The sequence below is a fragment of the Hyperolius riggenbachi genome, chromosome 2 (assembly GCF_040937935.1).
Source record: "Hyperolius riggenbachi isolate aHypRig1 chromosome 2, aHypRig1.pri, whole genome shotgun sequence".
NCBI lineage: Eukaryota > Metazoa > Chordata > Amphibia > Anura > Hyperoliidae > Hyperolius > Hyperolius riggenbachi.
Genome location: NC_090647.1, coordinates 457,783,173 through 457,809,754, shown reverse-complemented (window position 1 = coordinate 457,809,754; position 26,582 = coordinate 457,783,173). Strand labels below are relative to the sequence as shown.

At 42.3% G+C, this 26,582-nt stretch overlaps 1 protein-coding gene across 1 annotated transcript in view; it reads left to right on the top strand.

Moving 5' to 3' along the window:
• Window positions 1-26,582, top strand: part of POM121 (POM121 transmembrane nucleoporin) — a 50,314-nt gene that overhangs the window by 5,259 nt on the left and 18,473 nt on the right. The window contains exons 2-7 of the mRNA XM_068270098.1: window positions 3,803-3,997; window positions 6,052-6,213; window positions 10,815-10,895; window positions 16,389-16,584; window positions 18,922-19,007; window positions 22,759-22,826. Coding sequence (XP_068126199.1) covers window positions 3,803-3,997; window positions 6,052-6,213; window positions 10,815-10,895; window positions 16,389-16,584; window positions 18,922-19,007; window positions 22,759-22,826 — 788 coding nt within the window. The remainder of the gene's footprint in view (window positions 1-3,802; window positions 3,998-6,051; window positions 6,214-10,814; window positions 10,896-16,388; window positions 16,585-18,921; window positions 19,008-22,758; window positions 22,827-26,582) is intronic.

Genomic DNA, 26,582 nt, shown 5'->3' with positions numbered 1-26,582 from the left:
TACACCTAACGGAATACCTTGGGGTGTCTTCTTTCTAAAATGGGGTCACTTGTGGGGTTCCTATACTGCCCTGGCATTTTAGGGGCCCTAAACCGCGAGTAGTCTAGAAAACAAATGCCTCAAAATGACCTGTGAATAGGACGTTGGGCCCCTTATCGCACCTAGGCTGCAAAAAGTGTCACATGTGGTACCGCCGTACTCAGGAAAAGTAGTATAATGTGTTTTGGGGTGTATTTTTACACATACCCATGCTGGGTGGGAGAAATTTCTATGTAAATGGACAATTGTGTGTAAAAAAACATCAAACAATTGTCATTTACAGAGATATTTCTCCCACTTAGCATGGGTATGTGTAAAAATACACCCCAAAACACATTATACTACTTCTCCTGAGTACGGCGGTACCACATGTGTGGCACTTTTTTACACCCTAAGTACGCGAAGGGGCCCAAAGTCCAATGAGTACCTTTAGGATTTCACAGGTCATTTTGCAACATTTGGTTTCAAGACTACTCCTCACGGTTTAGGGCCCCTAAAATGCTAGGGCAGTATAGGAACCCCACAAATGACCCCATTCTAGAAAGAAGACACCCAAAGGTATTCCGTTAGGAGTATGGCGAGTTCATAGAAGATTTTATTTTTTGTCCCAAGTTAGCGGAAAATGACACTTTGTGAAAAAAAACAATTAATATCAATTTCCGCTAACTTGTGACAAAAAAATAAAAACTTCTATGAACTCACCATACTCCTAACGGAATACCTTGGGGTGTCTTCTTTCTAAAATGGGGTCATTAGTGGGGTTCCTATACTGCCCTGGCATTTTAGGGGCCCTAAACCGTGAGGAGTAGTCTTGAAACAAAAATGACCTGTGAAATCCTAAGGGTACTCATTGGACTTTGGGCCCCTTAGCGCAGTTAGGGTGCAAAAAAGTGCCACACATGTGGTATCGCCGTACTCGGGAGAAGTAGTACAATGTTTTGGGGTGTATTTTCAAACATACCCATGCTGGGTGGGAGAAATACCGCTGTAAATGGACAATTGTGTGTGTGTGTAAAAAAAAAAAAAAAAAAAATCAAAAGATTGTCATTTACAGAGGTATTTCTCCCACCCAGCATGGGTATGTGTAAAAATACACCCCAAAACACGTTGTACTACTTCTCCCGAGTATGGCGATACCACATGTGTGGCACTTTTTTGCACCCTAACTGCGCTAAGGGGCCCAAAGTCCAATGAGTACCCTTAGGATTTCACAGGTCATTTTTGTTTCAAGACTTCTCCTCACGGTTTAGGGCCCCTAAAATGCCAGGGCAGTATAGGAACCCCACAAATGACCCCATTTTAGAAAGAAGACACCCCAAGGTATTCCGTTAGGAGTATGGCGAGTTCATACATTTTATTTTTTGTCACAAGTTAGCGGAAATTGATTTTAATTGTGTTTTTTCACAAAGTGTCATTTTCTGCTAACTTTTGACAAAAAATAAAATCTTCTATGAACTCACCATACTCCTAACGGAATACCTTGGGGTGTCTTCTTTCTAAAATGGGGTCATTTGTGGGGTTCCTATACTGCCCTGGCATTTTAGGGGCCCTAAACCGTGAGGAGTAGTCTTGAAACGAAATTTCTCAAAATGACCTGTGAAATCCTAAAGGTACTCATTGGACTTTGGGCCCTTTAGCGCAGTTAGGGTGCAAAAAAGTGCCACACGTGGTATCGCCGTACTCAGGAGAAGTAGTATAATGTGTTTTGGGGTGTATTTTTACACATACCCATGCTGAGTGGGAGAAAGATCTCTGTAAATGGACAATTGTGTGTAAAAAAAACAAAAAAAAAAAAAAAAAAAAAAAAAAAAAAAAATCAAAAGATTGTCATTTACAGAGGTATTTCTCCCACCCAGCATGGGTATGTGTAAAAATACACCCCAAAACACATTATACTACTTCTCCTGAGTACGGCACTACCACATGTGTGGCACTTTTTTGCAGCCTAACTGCGCTAAGGGGCCCAAAGTCCAATGAGCACCTTTAGGCTTTACAGGGGTGCTTACAATTTAGCACCCCCCAAAATGTCAGGACAGTAAACACACCCCACAAATGACCCCATTTTGGAAAGTAGACCCTTCAAGGTATTCAGAGAGGGGCATGGTGAGTCCGTGGCAGATTTCATTTTTTTTTTTGACGCAAGTTAGAAGAAATGGAAACTTTTTTTTTTTTTTTTTTTTTTCTCACAAAGTATTATTTTTTGTCACAAGTAAGCGGAAAATGACATCTTCTATGAACTCACAATGCCTCTCAGTGAATACTTTGGGATGTCTTCTTTCCAAAATGGGGTCATTTGGGGGGTATTTATACTATCCTGGAATTCTAGCCCCTCATGAAACATGACAGGGGGTCAGAAAAGTCATAGATGCTTGAAAATGAGAAAATTCACTTTTTGCACCATAGTTTGTAAACGCTATAACTTTTACCCAAACCAATAAATATACACTGAATGGGTTTTTTTTAATCAAAAACATGTTTGTCCACATTTTTCGCGCTGCATGTATACAGAAATTTTACTTTATTTGAAAAATGTCAGCACAGAGTTAAAAAAATCATTTTTTTGCCAAAATTCATGTCTTTTTTGATGAATATAATAAGTAAAAATCGCAGGAGCAATCAAATGGCACCAAAAGAAAGCTTTATTAGTGACAAGAAAAGGAGCCAAAATTCATTTAGGTGGTAGGTTGTATGAGCGAGCAATAAACCGTGAAAGCTGCAGTGGTCTGAATGGAAAAAAGTGGCCGATCCTTAAGGGGTAGAAAGCCCTAGGTCCTCAAGTGGTTAAGAGACGAATTTCATGTTGCATACTTTCAATCAACAAGAATGTAATATGCAAATTTGAGGAGTCGGTGGAATCCTAAACGTCGGAGTCCGTGAATTTTTGGACTCCACAGCCCTGGTAGAAATATCACTAGCCTACAGGCAATATCTTATGGCAGTGCAGAAATGCAGTTGACCCAACAGCCTGAGTTAATCAATGGACTGTTCATATCGAATTCCTTTGTGGTTAACAAAAAAGACATGGTAAACTCATTCACATACCTGCTGTTTTGCATCTGCTCCATTTGCATCGCCATCTGTCTGCTTCTTCAGCTGCCCCTGCGCTTTGCTCAAACGATCGAAGCCTGGCAGAAGCATGGGGCTTCCTGTTGGATTGTAGAAAATCAACTGGGAGTCCTACCCAGCAGCATGGAATATTCTCGTTGGTTCACCATGAACCAATGTTTAAATGGGATTCCCATTTGTTTCCACCCCCCCCCCCCCCCAAACCAATAGGGTGCCCCATGCTTCAGCTGGGTTCCAATCTGCTTTGGTGAGTTGGCATTCTGCATGCAGAGGTCTTATGAGCTACCATTTTGGCACGATCTGGTCGTGGGAAAAATACAGCAGGTTGAAATTTTGCAGTTTAGGCCGATTGACAATATGAACATATTCTAATAACACAGGATGCATTCACTGTCTGAATTAGAATTTTTCTGAGTCTTGGTACAATGCAGTAATTTTTATACAGTACTGTAGTGTGAACCAACCCTTCACAGCGTAGTTTTACATATCAATATATTGAGGTGCAGCTGTGGACATGTACAATTTTTAACACAGTAAAACATGCATGAGAAAAGATTATTAAAATATGAATTTTGCATTCAAATGAGCTGGAAATCATTAGCACAAGGAACAGTTTGTGAAGATCTAACTTTGCTTATGTTGTATTTTATACTTTGCTTTTAGCCTTCTAATTTGTGTACATTTTTATTTCTTTTAGAGATACACCTGGCTTGGCTAATCAGGGTCTTCTGTGCTCATATAGGCGATATCCACTCAAACAACCACAATTCAGCAGGCCAGGTTCTCTTCCCACTGTGTGTTTTGAGGAGTGTCAGAATAAACTGCCTCTGAAACGCAGTCGTGCTACTGTGAAGTTACCACATTTCAACACAAATTTTGCTCGTTCACCAATGTAAGTAAGAGTTGCAGTCGCTTGTGATTTGGGAACCTTCTTGGGCATTTTTTTCCAAGAAATATTAGTCTTTTTGGCTATTATCTGGGTTGCTAATAAACAGGTAGTCCCCAGTTAACAAACAAGATGGGGACTGTAGGTTTGTTCTTAACCTGAATCCTTTCTGAAGTTGGGATGCTGTGCTTTCTCTGTCCCCTTTGCCTCCTATGTGCCCCTTTTGCCTTTCAATGTAAGCCGCACTGATCGCGCGTGGGACCCAGGCAGCCAATAGGAGCAGCGGTTTTGGCCATCCCAAGCTTAGCTTGGGCTTAACGCTTCCAACTCCTGAAACAGAGCCCGAGCTCAGTTCAAAATTACCGCCATGGGTGGTTAAAGGGAGCCTGTGATATTTTTAAAAGTGCCCCTATGGAGTAATCACCTTGGGAAGGGGAAGCCTTTGGATACCAAAGAGGCGTCCCCTTCCTCTGCAGTCTCATTTGCTGGGACCCTCTAAAGTCAGCTTGTTGGCGACTCTAGCACATGCATGCTAGCTCCTTCCTGCTCGGCATTCTCTGGAGATGGTCAGGACTACGCAGACTTGTTGCCTGTGATACAGATACAATCTGACTTGGCTATTTCTGCTGGAGGCAAGTTGTGGCACTTATCAAATTGGCCTCTTGACCTGAGTTAATAGAAAGCAAAATATAACTAAGGCCCTAGTCTGCTTGTGGAGATGTAAACTTCTCTAGCTATGCCAAAACAACTTTCTTCTAAAGACTTAGAGCTCGTTTCCACTATTGCGGTGCGGAATCGCCTGGATTCCACCGCTGATGAAATCGCATGCGGATGCGATTCCCCATGCGTTTTTGCTGCGAATTCGCATGCAAATTCGCATAGGTGAGGGTATATGCGATTTTAACCATGTCACTGCCTGTGTGAATTTACATCGGTACCTATGCGAATTCGCGGCAAAAACGCATGGGGTAAACGCATGCGATTTCCCTATTAAATACATTGCATGCGATTCGCATGCATTCCACTCTCAGGCGAATTCGTTGGCTCTTTTGTGCGTTTCTTCACCGCTCAAAAAAACGCACATCACCAACGCAACAGTGGAAACAGGCCCATTCACTTGTATACCATGTGCGAATCCGCATGCGTTGGACGTATGCGGATTCGCGATAGTGGAATTGAGCCCTTAAGGGATGTGGCCCAGCAGCGATCAGGGCTCTATAGTAGGGTGACATTGCAGGGCCGAGGCAGTACAGACTTGTTGCTAGCTGCCAGGCTAAAATGAAAATGCGTGGATTGAAATAGTGTATCAAATTGGAGACCTTATACATAATTCCCTGCATTCCCCCCCCCCCCCCCCTCAAATCCCTCATCTTAAAGTGGATCCGAGATGAAAAACTATCATGTAACTTATCTATATATCTTGTCTAAAGTGTGTGGGTTTTTTTTTTTTTTTGTTTGTTTTTTCCACAGCAAATCTAGCTGCAAACAGCTTTAATAGTTTGATTTATTCCTGTGATACAATGAGGGCAGCCATGTTCTGTTTGTCACAGGCTGAGGGCTGGAGATGCTATCAGCATGCCTGTGTGTAATGTGACAAATTCTGTCCCCTTTCCTCCCTCCTCCCCTCTGCCTCTGAAATCTCTGGCTAGTAACCACCTCCTCCTCCTGCCCAGACTGAGCTCCCATAAGCCCTTGCTGCAGTGCCAAGGCGCTCTAAAAAAATCTGTGGGTGAGGCTTGTTTAGTTTATAGGGAATAACAGTATTAAAACAAAACAAATAGTATATGGCTTGAGGAATGCCCCATAAACTATATGAAAGGAACACAATTACAGTAAAACTTTATCTTTGATCCACTTTAAACAGTCAATTGTTTTGTCTTAAAACTCAGCCTGAGATGAGGAGAGAAACTCTAGTACATGGCTAGTCTCTTTTGCATTGCCAGAGGGCTCACTTTTGTTATTATCCCTGTGTGTATACATTAGTAATCTATCTTGAGCATGCAAAAATACAGCTGTCCCTTGCTTGAGTATAATTGTAATTTATTTGTTCCTTTTTGTAGACTGGAGAGTTTGCTCTCTCCAGGGCCCTCGTCCCCTCCAGTTGAGTGTGCACCAGATCCTTGTGCAAAGGAAACTGTTCTCAACGCCATTCAAGAATGTATGAAGCGGAAACAGATGAACAAAGAGTGCAGTATGAGTGATGAATCTGAGAACAAAAGAAGGTGGGCCATTACATAGTCACTTATTTTATTTATTTTTTACCTGGCTGACTGCTTTTTAAAGTGATCCGGAACGCTGACATAACATTCAATAAAAAATGTTTTCCTACTTTTTATTACTCGTACAGTTATCATATTTGCTCTTGTGCACACGTAACATTGTCTGTTTACAAATTATAAGTTTCCAAAGTGTAGTTTTGACCTGAAGGCTGGCATTGCATTTTATTATTCTAACTGCTTTTTATTCTATATTAAAATCTTCTATTGAGCTATTCTGAACACTGTGCCTGAAGCAGAGACAGTTTCTCAGTGTTTTACATTCCAGTGTTGATACATTTGTGTTATCTCCATTTTGGATGCGGATTTGAAGCTGAATAGCAGGAGAAAGTGCTTTGCTTAACCATTTCAGTAGTGATCTGCTCTTTTTCAAGCTGTGAGGAATCTTTTGGAGCAAAGTAGAAATGCTGACTTTCAGGCCACTTTGACACTTTGATGGGATGGAACATGGATATTGTGATTGCCTTTCAAACAAAAACTAACTGCATGGCTGTCCAGTGTGGTGTATTTGGGTTTTTCCTGGTGCAAGAATTAGTTGTACAATAGTTTGGTACAACCAATATGCATAAAGTGAGCTTATAGGGGAGTGATTGGTCAATTCTTTTCATCCAGGTTGAAGTCTTATTGGAGATTCAGCAGAAAGCCAGTGCTAAGCAACTAGTCTAGCATTAAAAGGGTTTCATACAAAAAAAAGCACCCATGGTTCATAATCCAAACAACCACAACTGCATGTAGCAAAAAATATATAAATTTTATTTAGGACGTATCCACAATAAAAACAACCAAGTCTCCAGCATGAAGTGAGAGGGGATATATAAATAATGTACACATGAATAATGAATATACAGTGCTGATGAGGAAAGTGTCAAAATGGCACATCACATGCTACAGTTTACTGACCAGCGTCTGCTCCTAATGCAGCGATCTCAATTACATGTATAATGTGGCTGTCAGAAAAACATTAAAATAAACTCCTCACCGTTTCAAAGGCACTGCCCCTCTAGACACTCGCCGGAGAAAAAAGGACCTGGTCCTTTTTTCTCCGGCGAGTGTCTAGAGAAAACAAATGGACAAATTGTGTTAGTATTGTCCATGGAGATGGATAAATTTAATTTGCTCTATATTTTGATGATATAGCATTAAAAGGGTCTCCACAATAAAGGCTTTTTGTATCTTTCTGCAAAGTAATCAAATATAATACCTAGGAAACACCTCTTGGGGCTCCTCTCTACTGGACATCCTGTTTTATTGAGAAGGATGGGACCAAGTCTACTATAGGTGTACTCCTAGAGCAAGTGAAAAAGCAGGATTATCTATCTAATATTTGGGGCATGCAGAAGAGGCCTTGCTATTAAAGGAATTCTATCAATACCCAAGTGTTCTAAAATGTCAATGTACAAATAATGTCTAAGTAGCTGTGTAAACATTTCCTACTTTTCATGTTAAATATCAGAGGCAAAAGCTGTAATAGAGGGTAAGATTTAGCTATGTTGGGACAAATCAGTTGCAGAAGGTGTCTGCTTCAATGCACAGCCATAGTTGCATATCAGACAACAGAAAGCAAATATCAAACATATCAAACTCTGAAAGCAAAAACAGTATGAAAAGCTGTGACAATTAGTTACATTTCCTCTGCTCTCTTCAGACACTTCAGTCAGAAACACAGGACTCTGCAGCTGTTGGGAGCTCTCTTCTCTGTCACACACAGAGCTACACATAGAGTTAACTGATCAAGTGTGAGGGGAGTTTCCCCTCTCCTCATGGCTCAGTCTTCCCTCAGTTTTTGTCATTAAAGTTTGAAAGTATTTTGCTAACTGTAAACAAAGAGGTTGCTACTAAAATGTATACACCAGTATTTAGCAGCACTTCCCAAACAATTCCTGCAGGGCTGTGGAGTCGGAGTCGTGGAGTCGGGCAAATTTGGGTGCCTGGAGTCGGAGTCGGGAAAAAATGCACGGACTCCGACTCCTAATGAATTTGTAACTGTAATTAAAATATAAAATATGATAATGTTCTATTTCTCAGATAATAGTCATGAAAAATAATGTGTATATATACAGTATATATACAGTAATAGCTGTGCTTAGTCCACAAAAATGAAATAAACCAATCAAAATTAGTTACTTGTGCTGCTTCAATAAAGCAGTCCCCGTATTTTTAAGGTCAGATATACATATCTGATTATGACTGTTTATATGATGTGTACACAGGAATCTCTTATATATACTAAATAACATCTATGCTGTAAGAATAAAGCCTGATGTGTAGCTGTGTCACTAATAGAGATGGTCAACAAGATGGAAATAATTCTGCATTGATGCTGATTTATGCAAATGTATGCACTCCCTTTGCTGATGAAATCAAATAATTTGATATGTTGTTAAAATTTGGTTTGGTGACTACAAATTAAAGGGTAACTGAGACGGATGAAAAGTAAAGTTTTATACATACCTGGGGCTTCCTCCAGCCCCCTTCAGGCTAATCAGTCCCTCGCTGTCCTCCACCACCCGGATCTTCTGCTATGAGTCCTGGTAATTCAGCCAGTCAGCGCTGTCCGGCCGCATGCCGCTCCCACAGCCAGGAACATTCTGCACCTGCGCAATAGTGCTGCACAGGTGTAGTATGCTCCTGGCGGCGGAGTGTGTGCATGCGCACTACGCCTGACTGGCTAGAGTACCTGGACTCAAAGCAGAGGATCCAGGTGGCGGATGAGGACAACGAGGGACTGATTATCCTGAAGGCGGCTGGAGGAAGCCCCAGGTATGTATAAAACTTTAATTTCATCTGTCTCAGGTTTACTTTGTTACACAGTAGTACTATACTCTACATATGCACTCCCCACAGAGCTGCAGGGAATCCACTGAGAATGCTGTGCACATTGAACACAGAGGTGTTGTCTGTTTAATAAACAAAAAACCTATTTGTGCGCTCCTCACAATTAATATAACTGCAAATATTAAAACTTTTCCTGGATCGCACCTGAAAAAAGTGTGTGTGCCACTCTACAAGAAATATAAAAGTTGGACAGGGCGCTCTACAGTAGACAATAAGGACTGTCCTCGACCATCAAGTGAACAATATCAAACATAATAAACAAAATTAGACATGACAGTGACAATATCTAAATGGCCATATGATAATGTCCCTGATGTTAGAGTCAAATAACAATGTTGTCTGTTTACAATCTCCTCATTCCCCTGCAGAGTACCTGCACATCATTCTTACATGTACCCACACTTACATTGCCTAGGGCCTGATAGATGTTCTTTGTTCCGGTTTGTACCTTTTACAAGTACTCTTACCAAGGACTAGTTTTAGTCTAAAGGGAATAAATATAGTAGTCTACATATCCTTCTCACTTCAGTTGTCTTGTAAAATTCCTAAGCGTTGGCAGTTAAGAGACGAATTTCACGTTACATACTTTTAATCAACAAAATTGTAATATGCAAATTAGAGGAGTCGGAGTCGTGGAGTCGGTGGAATCCTAAACTGAGGAGTCGGAGTCGGTGGCTTTTTGGACCGACTCCACAGCCCTGAATTCCTGTGTCAATTGAAAAAACTATGGCTATCATTCATAAAGCATTTCCGCATGCGGAAATGCATAAAACAGCTGACTTTACCGAACACTCGGCAAAGTCAGCATTCATAAAGGCTCTTTCCGCATGAAAAAATGACACTACCGAGCAGAGTAGTGATAAATCACCGCCTTGTGCGGTGATTATCGGCGAAATGTAGCAAAATGTTAATTCATAAAGATCACCGCAAGCGGTGTGAGGTCGGGAAGTACCGCTCACTCTGATGTGGCGATACCAATGTAAGTAAATGGAGGCACACAGACCTCCCAGGCAGCTGCATCAGAGCGGAACACGGAGAAATGTATCAACTCGGCAGCTTCCGTGTCTCTGCAACCCTTCCGCCTGCCTAGTTCGGGGAATCTCCGCACTGCTACCGCACATGGATACATTTTTATGAATGCCCACCCAGAAGTCTAAAATACCGGCAGCGGTGTTTTCCCGCATTGATTCCCCTTACCGACAGCCTCTTTATGAATGATGGCCAATGTGAATCGATAGTATTCCTTTAAATTTAGCAAATTCTAAAGTGGTAAAATGATGGCTGTAGCTGGCTAAGACTAACATATAGCGATGCTCTAAACTGCTAAAAGCACCTCCTCCCCCCAAGGCTGAAGTCGGAGCAATTTTGATATCAGTAGTTGAGTCAGTGGCTTTTATAAACTGAGTTGGAGTCGGGATGATTTTTATACCAACTCCACAGTCCTGCTCCTCCCAAGCTTCCTCATCTAGTTCAAGACCATGACCAACCCACTTCTCCCTAGACTTTGTTTAACCAGCATAGAGTATAGATGACTTGTTAGATGCCTGAAGGGAAATGCAACAGATATTTAGAAAGTACTTGGCCTATATTTACCCTCTTGTATCTCTAGATGTACTGAGAGAACCCTAAAAAAATAAATAAATAAAAAAAATGTAAGCACATCACTGAAGCGTCTATCTGAAGTCCTCAAATTACATATTTTGTTTTGCTAGGAGGTTGGAAAGCTGTGGAAGTGCAGAGTCCTCATCTGAGTATCATTTACCAACTGGAACGTTGCCTTCATATGTCTCAGAGTAAGTGAAATATGAGTGTAAATGTAATCTAACCTACCTTTGTGATGTCTCAAACTGTAAAATTCTCACTAATATTGTAGAGGGGCATCACATGGTGATTCCAGGTGAATATCTTGCCCTCAGTGAGTCTCCACCATTGTATAGAATTTAGCAGTCTTGTTAGTTTTGAGTGTGTAACAACCCAGCCATTCTTGCTCCTCTACCTGAATCTAATGGTGTTGGCTTATGGCTTGACAGTGCTAGTGTTGCTGCCGCTCAGTGCATGTATGGAAAGAGGATCTATTGTAGCAGCTGATCGCTTGTGCAGCAAAGTTAGATACCTGGCCTGTCTATGCTGAGTACAAATTCAAAGGTGAAAAATAAATGCAGTTTCTTTCAGTTTTGGCAACTTACTGAAGACTTAAAAGGACACTTGAGGTGAAAATAAACTGACATAAACAATTATATCTATCCCCCTTCTCCTAAAAATGACTTAAGATATTGTACAGCTTTATCTTATATTGAAATCTACTTAATTTTTTTTTTTCTTAAATTCATTCATTGATGTATGCCAGAGCTAAAACTATTGACCCTTTTTATCTCTTTCCTGCTCTCTGAAGCCATTTTCTGCTAGGAAAGTGTTATAGTTGTACCGTATATACTCGCAAGCAAGCCGACCCGCATATAAGTCGACCCCCCCCCCCCCTCCCCCTCTTACCTGAAGAAACAGGGGAAAAAAATGGTTGACCCTCATGTAAGCCGGGGGTAGGAAACGTCACCATCACACCATTCACCATCACAGCAGCCGCCGTGGGGCGCGCTGCTGTCAATTACTATACGAGCGGAGAGGGGAATAATAGAATATGCGGCGCCAGATCAGGTGATCGGGGCGGGGGGCGCGGACCACAGGTGACTCGCAAGCAAGCTGACCCCCCCAACTTTTGACCCCTTTTTTGGGGGGTCAAAAATTCGGCTTGCTTGCGAGTATATACGGTAACTTCTTATCAGTGAGGGTCACACTGTAGTCTGACCCAGTCCTCACTCCAACTGAAACTTAAATACCTGTTATATACATGTTTTTACTCTTTTCAGGCAGAGAAAGATAAAAAGGAACACTGCATAACTATTTGTGTGCTAGGCACTGTACATACACACGTCTATCTCATAATGCCACGTGTCGCCTCGGGTATCCTTTAGGGCCCGTTTCCACTATCGCGAATCCGCATGCGTTGCCCGCATGCAAATTCGCACAGTCAGTACAAGTGGATGGGACTGTTTCCACTTGTGCGTTTCCCCGCACGTTTTTCTGTGCAGAAAAAATCTGCAGGGTAGGGGCCTCAGAATTCGCCTGCGTGTGGAATGCAGCCGAATCGCACGCAATGTATTTAATATGGAAATCGCATGCGTTTTCCCCATGCGTTTTTTGACGCGATTTCGCATAGGTACCCATGTTAATTCACACAGGCAGTGACATGGTTAAAGTCGCATACAGCCTTACCTATGCGAAATCGCGGCAAAAAACGCATGCGGAATCGCACCCGCATGCGATTTGCCTGCGGTGATTCGCCGGCGATTTCGTAACGCTATAGTGGAAACGGGCCCTTAAAGAGACACTGAAGCGAAAAAAATATATATGATATAATGAATTAGTTGTGTACTATGAATAATTACTAGAAGATTAGCAGCAAAGAAAATATTCTCATATTTTTATTTCCAGGTATATAGTGTTATTTCTAACATTGCATCATTCTATAATATGTGCAGATTACACAACACTCAGCATTCAAAATGAGTCTTTCAGAGCAGTCTGTGAAGTAATGAACTCTCCTCTAACAGAGGAAAAGTAAACAGTTCAATTACAGTTGAGATAAAAGTCAGATAACAGCCCTCTCCACGATAAGTTAGTCGGAGAGCTTAATAGCTTTTTTGCATAGAGATAACAATTGGAGTTTCTCAACTCTTCCTGCACTGGAAACAATTAGACTGATGTATCTGATCTTAATGTTTTTTTTTCTTAGCTGTACTACACATACAAATCATAATCTCATCATTTTTTTTTCGCTTCAGTGTCTCTCTTTAAGGCCTGGTGCACACCAAAACCTGCTAGCAGATCTGCAAAATGCTAGCAGATTTTGAAACGCTTTTTCTTATATTTCTGTAGCGTTTCACCTAGCATTTTTTGAGGTTTTGGGAAGCGTTTTTGGTGTAGTAGATTTCATATATTGTTACAGTAAAGCTGTTACTGAACAGCTTCTGTAACAAAAAAGCCTGCAAAACCGCTCTGAACTGCAGTTTTTCAGAGCGGTTTGCGTTTTTCCTATACTTTGGAGGCAGAAACGCCTCCGCAATCCAAAAAAATGCCTCAGCCCGGGAGTATGCGTTTCAGCAAAACGCCACCCCATTGAGATACATTGACCAAGCAGATCCAAAAAACGTCAAAAAACCGCTCTGTGTGCCCCAGCCCTAAGACTGTGTTGCAGTTATGGAGAAAACAAAATTTTTGTTTATGAACGTCCTTTGGTCAGGTATGCCAACACTGGAAAAAGGTCTTCATCTGAACCCTTTTAAAGAAGACCAATCTGGTTCATAAACCTAAGAATGATGGAATTGTGTCCCCCCACATCTCTTAACTTTAGTTTTCAAATGTCCATTTTTGCATTAAGTGACGATTAGAGTAAATGGTGTGCTGGTGTAATTGTACAGTATCCAGTACTGCACAGCATGCTGCAATGCACACATTAAATAATGCTGCCATAATCTTGTACATTATCCAGTACTGCACAGCATGCCTTACAGTAAATCCAATGCATTTTATTGCACCACACTGCTGGCATGCAGATGTGAACGAAAACCATAACAATATTTACATTTGCAATGTTTTTTTTTGTTTTTTTTGTTGTTGTAAATCTGATGCAATTTTTAAATGTGAAAGTAGACTTTAATATAGAATCAGCTGGACAGTCAGGAAATTGGGTTAGATTTAAAGTGGACCTGAACTGTAAATTTAAAAAAAAAAAAACATTGGAATCCTTTGTAAAAATCATAGTCAAAAACTGTGCAATATATGATAACCTGAATAAAACTCATAATATAAATTGAATTCATCCCCTCCTACCTGTGACGTTGGCTGCCGCGGCAATCACTTGATAACTCCCTGGCAGGCTTGCAGAGAATGCTGGGAAATCTTGTACGTCAGCTAAATGCCACCTACTATGTAATGTGCTCGCGAGAGTTCTTGCAGGCATGTTTTGTTTTCTATTTACGTCCTCAGTTGGCATCTCCTCAGAAGGCAGAAAGGGAAATGACAGGCAGAGCGGAACCAGTGTAGCAGACAGCGGAGGGACGAGAGAGGAGATTAGAGGAGGGAGAGAGAGCTGTTGGAGGAGGAACAGCAGACATTGGAGGGAAGGAGGCTGGGAAGCGCAGTAGAGGGACAGTGCTCAACAAAGAGCCCAGCAGACTCTCGCCTGAGTGCACAGAGGACCCCCCCCCTCATCAGAGTAGCATAGCGAACTTTTGCCTAATTGACGATGACTAGAGCTCCACTTGTCAGACTTTTTGAGTACATGCTAAATCCTTACTCTGAAGGGCAAATACAGTAGTCACAATTATCAGGAACTCAACCAACCAGCACAAATCACCAGCAGTACGCAGTGGTAAAGGCTAAATTCTTAGGCTGCTAGTGCTTAAAGTGAACCTTAAGTCACACTAGTTTTACTCACCTGGGGCTTCTACCAGCCCCCTGCAGCAGTCCTGTGCTCCGATCCTCCTGTCCCCGCCAGTGGCTACTTCCGATTTCGGCAACAGGCTGGGAACGCGAAGAATCACTCGCGTTTCCAGGCCTGTCGGTGCCTGCTGCCGAAAACGGAACTAGGTGCCGGCGGGGACAGGAGGATCAGAGCGAGACTGCGTGGGCACCAGACAGCTGAAGGGGGCTAGTGGAAGCCCTAGGTGAGAACTCTGAGGCAAATTAAAGCAGTGTGGCTTTACTTATGTGGGGCTTCCTACAGCCCCTAGAAGTCTGTATCCCTTGCTGCAGTTACACTGTCCCTGTTCTTCTAGTTTCCCCTCTGCAGCAGCCACTGACCCAGCCGGGGTCGTCATGCAGTCTCATTTCCATGGCCAGGAAGGTTCTGCACAGAACACTCCCAGCCATGAGAGCACAAGTGGGTCATGCCCAGAAGCCGGCCGCTACGGAGGGGACACCAGAAGAATGTGTGACAGTAGTACTGTAGCTAGGGACACAAACTTGTTGGAAGCCCCAGGTAAGTAAAACTACACTGCTTTAATTTGCCTCATGTATATTTTTTTTTTTCTTGCATCTGTAAAAATAAAGTGCAAATCTTATGGTGCTACATGGTACAATCCTTTTCATTTCTATGTAGTATAAGGGTAAAGTAAGTCCATATACTGAGAGGATTTTTTTTTTTTCATGCCGGGTGGCATGAAAAAGTAGCCGGGTGGAGCGTGACAGGAATCTGCTTACAGCGTAGGAAGAGGATGAGAGGAGAGCAGATGACTGCCAGGTGCTTGCCAAAATTAGCCAGGTCTAAAAAAGCCTGGGGAGAACACTGCCTTTGTATTACATAGTGATGGTGAGGTTGGATGAAGAAAAATTGTACTATATATGGCCACCAACCCAAGATTTGTGTATGGGAGGTTAAAAATGAAGCCGTCCAAACATTTTAAGTTAATTCAGGTGCTAATATCAAATTCCTTAAAGGGACACTTAAGTCAAACAAAAAAAAATGAGTTTTACTCAACTGGGGCTTCCAATAGCCCCCTGCAGCTGTCCGGTGCCCTCGCCATCTCCCTCCGATCCTCCTGGCCCTGCCGGCAGCCACTTCCTGTTTCGGTGACAGGAGCTGACAGGCTGGGGACGCGAGTGATTCTTCGCGTTCCTGGCCACAATAGCGCCATCTATGCTGCTATAGCATATACCATATAGCCGCATAGAGGGTGCTAATGTGTCTGGGAATGCGAAGAATCACTCGCGTCCCCAGCCTGTCAGCTCCTGTCACCGAAACAGGAAGTGGCTGCCGGCGGGGCCAGGAGGATCAGAGGGAGACGGCGAGGGCACCGGACAGCTGCAGGGGGCTATTGGAAGCCCTAGGTGAGTAAAACTCTTTTTTTTTTTTTTTTTTTTTTTTTTTTGACTTAAGTGTCCCTTTAAGTTCTGAAGTGATTCTGTCTTGCAAGTTTCCAGGCTTGGCTCAAGTGATAGATGCTTAGGTTGAACTTGAGGGTGCCTTCAACAGCACTACATCACCACATAATTAGCAATTCAGACTACTATTGTATACATAGACCTTTGTAATTTCAGCTTTGGTAGTACCAGGGCTGTGAAGTGGATACAAAAATCATCCAACTCAGTTTATGAAACCTCAGACTCCAGGTACCCAGAAATTTCTTCAACTCTGACTCCACAGCCCTGGATAGTATTACCGGTATTTTTACAATTACTTTCATAGAAAGAGAACCATTCCAGACTGATTTGTGTTTTTGTTTTATCAGGTCAGGCAGCTTAAAAAGAGGACTGAATTCCAACGTTCTGGAAGACCACATGAACAAACGTCCCTGCGCCTCCTCTGTCAGCTCAAGGAGTAGCTCTCCAATAATTGGAATTAAAAGGCCTACTCATGATCCAATTAAAAGGCCTACTCATAATGCAATCACTAGCTCCTACAGTTCAATTGTTTCCCCCAATAAGGTAAGGGCTCAGTGTGAAAGCTTGCAGTATACCATCTTAGTCCCTGAGACCTCTTTCTAATAGTTGAATGTCAGAGGACCCATTTATGGTCTGAAGTACAGCATGTATGTGCGTGTCAAGCAGTTAGAAACGTACAGACCAGTATAACAGATTCGCTATTTGCATGAAAGTGCGTGCACAAGAATTACCCCTTAAAGGACTTCACAGGTGAGGAAAAGATTTTTCACATCGGGATTGTTCCAGTCCCTTGCCACAGCCCATGTCCTCCTCTGTGTCCCCACTGGCCAGCTGCAATGATGTGACCTGCCAGTGGGGTCGGCTGGCCTGCACACGTCCAAGTCATCTGGTGCACAGATGAGGTGGACTCGTGCAGCGCAGAAAAGCGGGATTGCAATCATTAATTACGGCCAGACAGTGAGGACAGAGGACCACCAGAGCTGCAGCAAGGGATTGAGATTGCTGCGAGGGTCTGCAGTAAAGTTGGATAATAATAATATCCTTCTTCGGGAAGGGCAATTTACAGAGCTTTCTACAGGAAATTTGGTTACCAGAAAGGTGACAATGAAGCCATACATACATACCTACCTACATACATACCTACATGCATACCTACCTAGCGTTCTGATAAGCTAGAATCCAGACCAAAGCCTTATAACCTCGGCAAGCTTCAGAGCGTAGCAAACGGATGCTGCAGAGGGAGAGGGAATTTGATGACCATTCAAATTAACCTAGGTATAAATATACGTTTCTATTATAGGCAATAATAGTCCTAGTATTCTGCCACAGAGATATGGGGATTTAATGGTATAATGCATAACTACAGTGTTTAATACCTATGAGCACCAGGGAACCTGATGAATCCATAATTATTTGCATAGACACTGCCTGATGAAGGGGGGGAGGGATTTGGATCATGTGGCAGGGTCTGCCCATCCCTCATTACAATCTCCACCCAGCAGAGAGAGGGTTAAGTATTAACAAGTGTCCTTCAATGCTGCTCAATCTGCTAACCAATTGGACCCGGCTCCACTCTTTTGTACTTCAAATTATTAACTAACCAACATTCTGGGACTTAACATTTCCAAAAGGACACTGAAATTCCAGGCACTGCTCAGACTCTATCCAGTTAATATTTCTACTTTTTATTTTTACTGTATCAAATCTCATTCTATACATTTTTTACACTTTCATTTTTTAAGTACTATTTTATAAAAAAAGTACTAAAAATCGTTAGTTTAACCTCCTTAGTGGTAATCACGATTTGGGCTTAGGATGGAAATCCGCAGCTCAAAACAGTAATCCCGGGCTTGTTATATGCTATACTCATCTGTGAAAATGAGTCAGTCTCAGGATTACCACTCCTGGCTGCTTTATTCCACCCCGAGCCTGACTCTGGTATACCCCCACGGAGGTTAAATGACCCTTTTTTCCTACAGGACCAGCTAGTTAGGATTGCATCTTCCCGCACTGAAGTGGTGGCAGCTTTCCTGGTTTCTATACAAGATGGCAGATTGTATCGATTTGTACATGTCAAAATTGGTTGGAGAGTCTACACACAATACAATCTAAAAGGTTACTTTGTCTGCAGTCTTGAATCCATTCAGAATACCCTCAGTGTCTGAGGACTGTGGTAATATGTGACAAGGAACGGGAATTGGGAGGGTGACGTCAACCAGATTTAGATTTGAGCAATCTCTTGAACCTCTGCCATAATGTCTGTGGGGTGAGGAAAATAACAGCTGGACTATGTTCTGATTTTTGGAAAATGGCGTGCAAACTCTGCAAGCTTAACCTCCTTAGCGGTATGCCTGACGCTGTGTCTGGCATACCGCCGGCTGTCCCCAGGAGTCCCCCCCCCCCCCCCCCCAGTATAATTTTTAGAGATCGCATTGTTTTAATAGCTTCAGCTAGCAGTGGTGGCCGGCATCCCCTGGTTACTTTTGATTGTCTGAGTTTCAGACCACTTTAGGCCTCTTGCACACTGCAAGCGATTCCGATTCAGATTCCGCTTTTTAATCAGTTTTTACATCCAATTCAGATTCCGATTTGCAGTGTGCAGGGAGCAAACTGCAAATCGGAATCGGAATCTGATGTAAAAACTGATTAAAAAGCGGAATCTGAATCGGAATCGCGTGCAGTGTGCAAGAGGCCTCAAGCAGTGCGTTACATAGATGGAGTAATACATACAGGGAAATGGTCCATTGTGGGTGGTTGGATCATATCTGCATATTGCTCTCTGCATGGAGGGTCTGTTTTATAGTTCATCCTACCTGTTGGAGTGTGTGTGTGTATGTATATTTTACAAAAACTTTTGTATTTTATTTTTTTATTTTGTAGAGGCGGAAGAGAAGCCTACAAAATATATCTGCCGGTTCAAGTTCACCATCTCCCAATTGTCATTGTTTGTCTGCAAAAAAATCAAGGTAATACAATAGGTTTCTGTCTGCTAGTGAGTGTATCACCTGATTTGTGCATTTGAGTCCTACTTGGAGTTTCACATCAGAGTGCCAAAGAATTCAAGCTTAATTAAAATAGTTTGTATGTATAGGTAAAAAGACTATGTATTGGCGTAATGTATTTGGGAAAGGAATGGTGGAAACTGGGCTGATGTCTCGTGCATAATGTGCAGCTACTATTCATTACTAGCTCTGTATAGAAATGAGGCTGTATTTTGTTCAGTATGTGAAATGGCCAGTCCCTCTGTTAACCCTCAGGCAGTATGGTGGTGTAGTGGATATCACTTTTGCCCTGCAGTACCTGTACTGGGTCTCCAACTCAAACCCCAGCCAGGGCATTAGCTGCATGGTCTGTGTGGGTTTCCTCTTTGCATTCTGGTTTACTCAAAAACCTACAGATAATTGACCTCCCCTAAATTGGCCCTAGAGTATGATGGACCTAGAACTATATGGCAGGTATTAGATTGTGAGCTCTTCTGGACAGTTGGTGACAAGACCATATACTCTGTAAAGCACTGTGGCCAATGTTGGTGTATAATAAAACCATTACAAATGTTTTAGTTCTATTGCTTGATCTAGCACCAGCTTCTTCTGTGGTGCTGAACAATGGAATGAAAGATATAACAATAAAACAGTGGTGAATTACAGCTTATGCAGTGAATAAATAATTTATAATGTAAAATATGCACACACGTTACACAGCATCAAGGCTTTTAAAAGGGGAAGAGAGCCCTTGCCTATTGCCCTTACAGTTTAAAGGAGTCTTAAATAAAGTGCAAAAAGTAGGCCCCCTGTGTGTATGGGGAGTAGTGCAGAAGCTTACTGCACCTACCTTGCCCCAGCGTCTGCCTCTGTTTAGCTGTAAAGCGGCCTGTACAAGTCCTGGTCAGTGTCTGGGAGCGAGCACGCACTCCCGCAAGAAGATGTACCTGGTGCGTGTGCCCTCTGACCCGGACATGCTATGTGCACATGAGCAGTATGTCTGGACACCTCATGACCGCACTCCCTGCTGTCCTCTAGTCCAGTGTGCACACCCGCTATATTTTCCTGTGGGAGTGAAAGCATGCTCCCGCAGTGTACGACTTTGGACACTTTACAGCTAAACTGAGGCTAATGCCAGGGCAGAGGAGATGCAGTAAGGATGCAGGGACAGAGATGGCTGCAAGGGTCTGGAAGAAGCCACAGCTGGGTAAATTTAAAAAAAAAAAAAAAAAAAATCCACAACGGTGATAGTCTTTAAATTCTTAAAAGTGGACCTGAACTCTTGCACTGGACAGAAGGAAAACATAGAAATGCACCTTGTATCTACTTAAAGGGGAAAATAGACAGACTAAACTCAGTTAAATCACAAGTTATAATTTGATTCCCTTAGCTGTCAGCTGACTGCCATGACAGAGGGCTCATTTGTAAACACAGGATGTTAACAATGGCCTTAATTCACTAAGATCATGCTGGAGATGAGGCAAGAGAGAACTCACCACTACGCAGTGAGTTATCTAATCTTTTCTTTCCTGAACCACTTAAGGACCGGCTGAATATTGTAACATCTGTGCTGCGTGGGCTCTTCAGCCCCCAGCACAGATCAGCAGGCAGCCAGGACGATCAGACTTCAGAACCAACCCCCCCCCCCCCCACTAAGGGGATGTCCTGCTGGGGGGTCTGATCGCCGCCATGCTGTGTGGCCTAGCGGGGGGGGGGGGGGGCTCCTCAAAGCCCCCCCCCCCCCCCCCTCCGCAGCGCTATTCCCCCTGCCTCCCTCTCCTCTATGGGCGGTACAGGACGGCGATCCGTCCTGTACCGCCTATGATAGGCTTCAGGGGTAAATGCAGGGGATTTCTTCCCCGTGTGTTTATATTTCACCTGCGAGCCGCGATCGGAGGCTCACAGGCTGTGCACGGAGCCCCCCCGCCGTGAACTGACAGGTTTGAGCGGCCGGTTCCATGGAAACGTTAAGTTACCTTCTCTGTAGGTTTCACACGCAGTTAATAGCCTGTCTTTAACTTTAGAATTCTGGAGTTTTTAGGATTGAAGAGTTAACTTAAAGGAGTAATCAGGCAATCCTAAAGAAAATAAGTGCTACTTACCGGGGGCTTCCTCCAGCCCCAAGCTCCCAGCACGTCCTTCGCCGCAGCTCTCCCTTCAGCCGTTCGCTGCAGCTCCGTCCCGGTCCCTGGTGATGACATCAGGGCGACCTCCAGGTCGGCCTGTACTGCGCGAGCGGCGCTGTCCATCACCGCCGTGCGGGCTGCGCCTGCGCAGGCCGCTCCGGCCCACGTGGCGGTGATTGACAGCGCCGCTCGCGCAGTACAGGCCAATTTTGACGGAACTGCCAGGTGGATGCGTCAAAGCCAGCGTTATTAGCAGACCAACTGTACACGCCCGATTTGATGTCCAAACGACACGTCGTCTGGAAAAATCTGACGTGTATGTACCTTTTTTAAAGACAGTTAAGTTTTTAGGTTTGCCTGAGGTAAAGTGTTTCCTGAATACTACATGCCTTATCACCATGGTGATAACTCTAGAAACGTTATTAAAGACAGGAGATCAGCTTACTAGTGAGGCCATTGTCTGCTTCAATGAAAGTAGTAAACAAATTGCAGATTTATTACAGGATTTGCATCAGCTGTAACAAAAATGTATTTCTTTAACCTCCCTGGCGGTTTATTTATTTTGCCAGGGAGGCTGCGGGAGGGTTTTTTTTTTTAAATTAAAAAAAAATTTCATGCAGCCAACTGAAAGTTGGCTGCATGAAAGCCCACTAGAGGGCGCGGCCTATCTTGTTTCGCTTTCCTCGTCGCCATGGCGACGAGCGGAGTGACGTCATGGACGTCAGTCGACGTCCTGACGTCAGAGCCGCCCGATCCAGCCCCTAGCGCCGGCCGGAACTGTTTGTTCCGGCTGCGCTGGGCTCGGGCGGCTGGGGGGACCCTCTTTCGCCGCTGCACGCGGCGGATCGCCGCGGAGCGGCGGCGATCGGGCAGCACACGCGGCTGGCAAAGTGCCGGCTGCGTGTGCTGCTTTTTTCAGATTGCAAATCGGCCCAGCAGGGCCTGAGCGGCGACCTCCGGCGGCATACCCTGAGCTCAGCTCGGGATTACCGCCAAGGAGGTTAAAGGTTATGGTGTTTATCTTTAAGAGCTAGTCCACACTAGGTCCGGAAACATATCCGTGGCTGCGTTTTTCAGCCCTGATAAAGAGTCCCGGATACGGTTAAAAATAGCAGCCGTCCTCACCCAAGAAAAAAACGGATCAGTCTGCGTTTGCAGGGACCCGTTTTCAAAACCTGAACGGAAGGTCCAGAATTGCTGCATTTTTACGGACCACAGATACACGGATGGGTAGTGAAAAGCAGTGGGAAAACGCAACTCCATCTCCGCAGGCAAAATAGCACCAAAAACGGATGAAAAAAACTGATAGCCTGAACTTTATTATTGGCCCAAAAAATCCTCCCATAATCTTCCTAATGATAGACTGTTTCTGTCTGGTTTTTGGGGTAAAAAACTGAACGGAAACTGATGCAATACTGATGCGCTTTTTTTTTTTTTTTTTTTTTTTTTTTTTTTTTACTGATCCATTTGCGGTCTGGTGGTACTTCCCCCTGATCCCGGACTGCAGCGTCCGTCCTGCAACCGTGCCTAGTGTGGACCTAGCCTTCGAGCGAGTTCAGGTCTGCTTTAACCATGGAAATGTTGACTGATTAATGAATTTGTCCTTGCAGAGAATCTGAGGAATCCGGTCAATCAACTCCTTTGCAGTCTGAAAAAGACCAGTCTGGAGGATGTATGGGTAAGTTGACGATGCAGTAAATATCGGTAAATGCCTGCTGTTGCCACAAAGCTGCACAAGACAATTGTGCCTGTATGCCTCCAGGTCTACCAGAGATGGTCAGAAAAAGGCTAACTTTGTGAAAACTGTGTGCAGCTTTGGAATGGACCATTCAAATACACTTCATGCTAACTTTAGCTCGCTCAATTTCAAGCTGCATTTAGTTTGCTGGTGAGGAATAGGGATCTTTTCTCAAACTGCGACATTGAACACCGACTCTCAAGCCTGAATGAGCAACCCTCTACACACCGTATACTTGTTGGCATTTATTTCAAACACCACCCTTTCCTATGCAAGTCACTGTTTCAAGTTGAGAATGTCAGTACAGGTAGTCCCTGGTTAACGAACAACATAGGGACTGTAGGTTCGTTCATTAACCTGAATCTGTTCTCAAGTCGGAACAATGTGCTAGCTCTGTCCCCTGTGCCTCCAGTGTCACCTCTGCCCTCTGTGCCTGCTTATACAAGTTTAAAAGCCATTTTTTTTCTTTGAATTTTTTTAAATCGATTTTTCTCAAACTAAAAGTCCAATTTGAAGAGCATTTTTTTGGGGCTTGTTCCGACTGAAACCACGTTCGTATAGGCGGGTCGTTCGTAAGTCGGGGACTACCTGTACATGGAATTTACACGTTGTAATGGGTCCGTGCATCTAATGGCCGGAGGCTTAGGGCAGAATGTGAGCGCTACTTGACATTCTGGTTTGATCGAGTTGTGCGCTATACCTACTAAGTGATTTATTTTTAGACCACTTGGATTTGGCTAAGGCAGTGTACAAGTGTGTTGCTACAAAATGTATAGTAGGAGACTATTTGGCTAAAATGAAAGCTGTACATATTTTTTTCACCTCAGCAGAATCTTTCATACACATGTGTCTATCAAATACTTACAAAAGTGGTCTCTAATACTTTTAGCCATAGACCCTGAACAAGCATGCAGCAGATCAGGTACTCTGATTTAGGTTTTACTGGGTTAGCCTTATGCTTGTTGCAGGGTTTTTCAAGATCAACAGGACAGCCAGGCAACCGTCATTGTTTACATGAAAATAAATATGGCAGCCTCCATATCCCTCTCACTTCGGGTTTCTTTTAAAGTGAACCAGAGACTCGCGTATTTTACTATATATATATATATATATATATATATATATATATATATATATATATATATCTATATCTATCTCTATCTCTATCTCTATCTCTATCTCTATCTCTATCTCTATCTCTATCTCTATCTCTATCTCTATCTCTATCTCTATCTCTATCTCTATCTCTATCTCTATCTCTATCTCTATCTCTATCTCTATCTCTATCTCTATCTCTATCTCTATCTCTATCTCTATCTCTATCTCTATCTCTATCTCTATCTCTATCTCTATCTCTATCTCTATCTCTATCTCTATCTCTATCTCTATCTCTATCTCTATCTCTATCTCTATCTCTATCTCTATCTCTATCTCTATCTCTATCTCTATCTCTATCTCTATCTCTATCTCTATCTCTATCTCTATCTCTATCTCTATCTCTATCTCTATCTCTATCTCTATCTCTATCTCTATCTCTATCTCTATCTCTATCTCTATCTCTATCTCTATCTCTATCTCTATCTCTATCTCTATCTCTATCTCTATCTCTATCTCTATCTCTATCTCTATCTCTATCTCTATCTCTATCTCTATCTCTATCTCTATCTCTATCTCTATCTCTATCTCTATCTCTATCTCTATCTCTATCTCTATCTCTATCTCTATCTCTATCTCTATCTCTATCTCTATCTCTATCTCTATCTCTATCTCTATCTCTATCTCTATCTCTATCTCTATCTCTATCTCTATCTCTATCTCTATCTCTATCTCTATCTCTATCTCTATCTCTATCTCTATCTCTATCTCTATCTCTATCTCTATCTCTATCTCTATCTCTATCTCTATCTCTATCTCTATCTCTATCTCTATCTCTATCTCTATCTCTATCTCTATCTCTATCTCTATCTCTATCTCTATCTCTATCTCTATCTCTATCTCTATCTCTATCTCTATCTCTATCTCTATCTCTATCTCTATCTCTATCTCTATCTCTATCTCTATCTCTATCTCTATCTCTATCTCTATCTCTATCTCTATCTCTATCTATCTCTATCTCTATCTCTATCTCTATCTATCTCTATCTCTATCTCTATCTCTATCTCTATCTCTATCTCTATCTCTATCTCTATCTCTATCTATCTCTATCTATCTCTATCTCTATCTATCTCTATCTCTATCTCTATCTATCTCTATCTCTATCTCTATCTATCTCTATCTCTATCTCTATCTCTATCTCTATCTCTATCTCTATCTCTATCTCTATCTCTATCTCTATCTCTATCTCTATCTCTATCTATCTCTATCTCTATCTCTATCTCTATCTCTATCTATCTCTATCTCTATCTCTATCTCTATCTCTATCTCTATCTCTATCTATCTCTATCTATCTCTATCTCTATCTATCTCTATCTCTATCTCTATCTATCTCTATCTCTATCTCTATCTCTATCTATCTCTATCTCTATCTCTATCTATCTCTATCTCTATCTCTATCTCTATCTATCTCTATCTCTATCTCTATCTCTATCTATCTCTATCTCTATCTCTATCTCTATCTCTATCTCTATCTCTATCTCTATCTATCTCTATCTATCTCTATCTCTATCTATCTCTATCTCTATCTCTATCTATCTCTATCTCTATCTCTATCTCTATCTCTATCTCTATCTCTATCTCTATCTCTATCTCTATCTCTATCTCTATCTCTATCTATCTCTATCTCTATCTCTATCTCTATCTCTATCTATCTCTATCTCTATCTCTATCTCTATCTCTATCTCTATCTCTATCTATCTCTATCTATCTCTATCTCTATCTATCTCTATCTCTATCTCTATCTATCTCTATCTCTATCTCTATCTCTATCTATCTCTATCTCTATCTCTATCTCTATCTATCTCTATCTCTATCTCTATCTATCTCTATCTCTATCTCTATCTCTATCTATCTCTATCTCTATCTCTATCTCTATCTATCTCTATCTCTATCTCTATCTCTATCTCTATCTCTATCTCTATCTATCTCTCTATCTCTCTATCTCTCTATCTCTATCTATCTCTCTATCTCTATCTATCTCTCTATCTCTATCTATCTCTCTATCTCTATCTATCTCTCTATCTCTATCTATCTCTCTATCTCTATCTCTATCTATCTCTATCTCTATCTCTATCTATCTCTATCTCTATCTCTATCTATCTCTATCTCTATCTCTATCTCTATCTATCTCTATCTCTATCTATCTCTATCTCTATCTCTATCTATCTCTATCTCTATCTCTATCTATCTCTATCTCTATCTCTATCTCTATCTATCTCTATCTCTATCTCTATCTATCTCTATCTCTATCTCTATCTATCTCTATCTCTATCTCTATCTATCTCTATCTCTATCTCTATCTATCTCTATCTCTATCTCTATCTATCTCTATCTCTATCTCTATCTCTATCTATCTCTCTATCTCTATCTATCTCTCTATCTCTATCTATCTCTCTATCTCTATCTATCTCTCTATCTCTATCTATCTCTCTATCTCTATCTATCTCTATCTCTATCTCTATCTCTATCTATCTCTATCTCTATCTCTATCTATCTCTATCTCTATCTCTATCTCTATCTATCTCTATCTCTATCTATCTC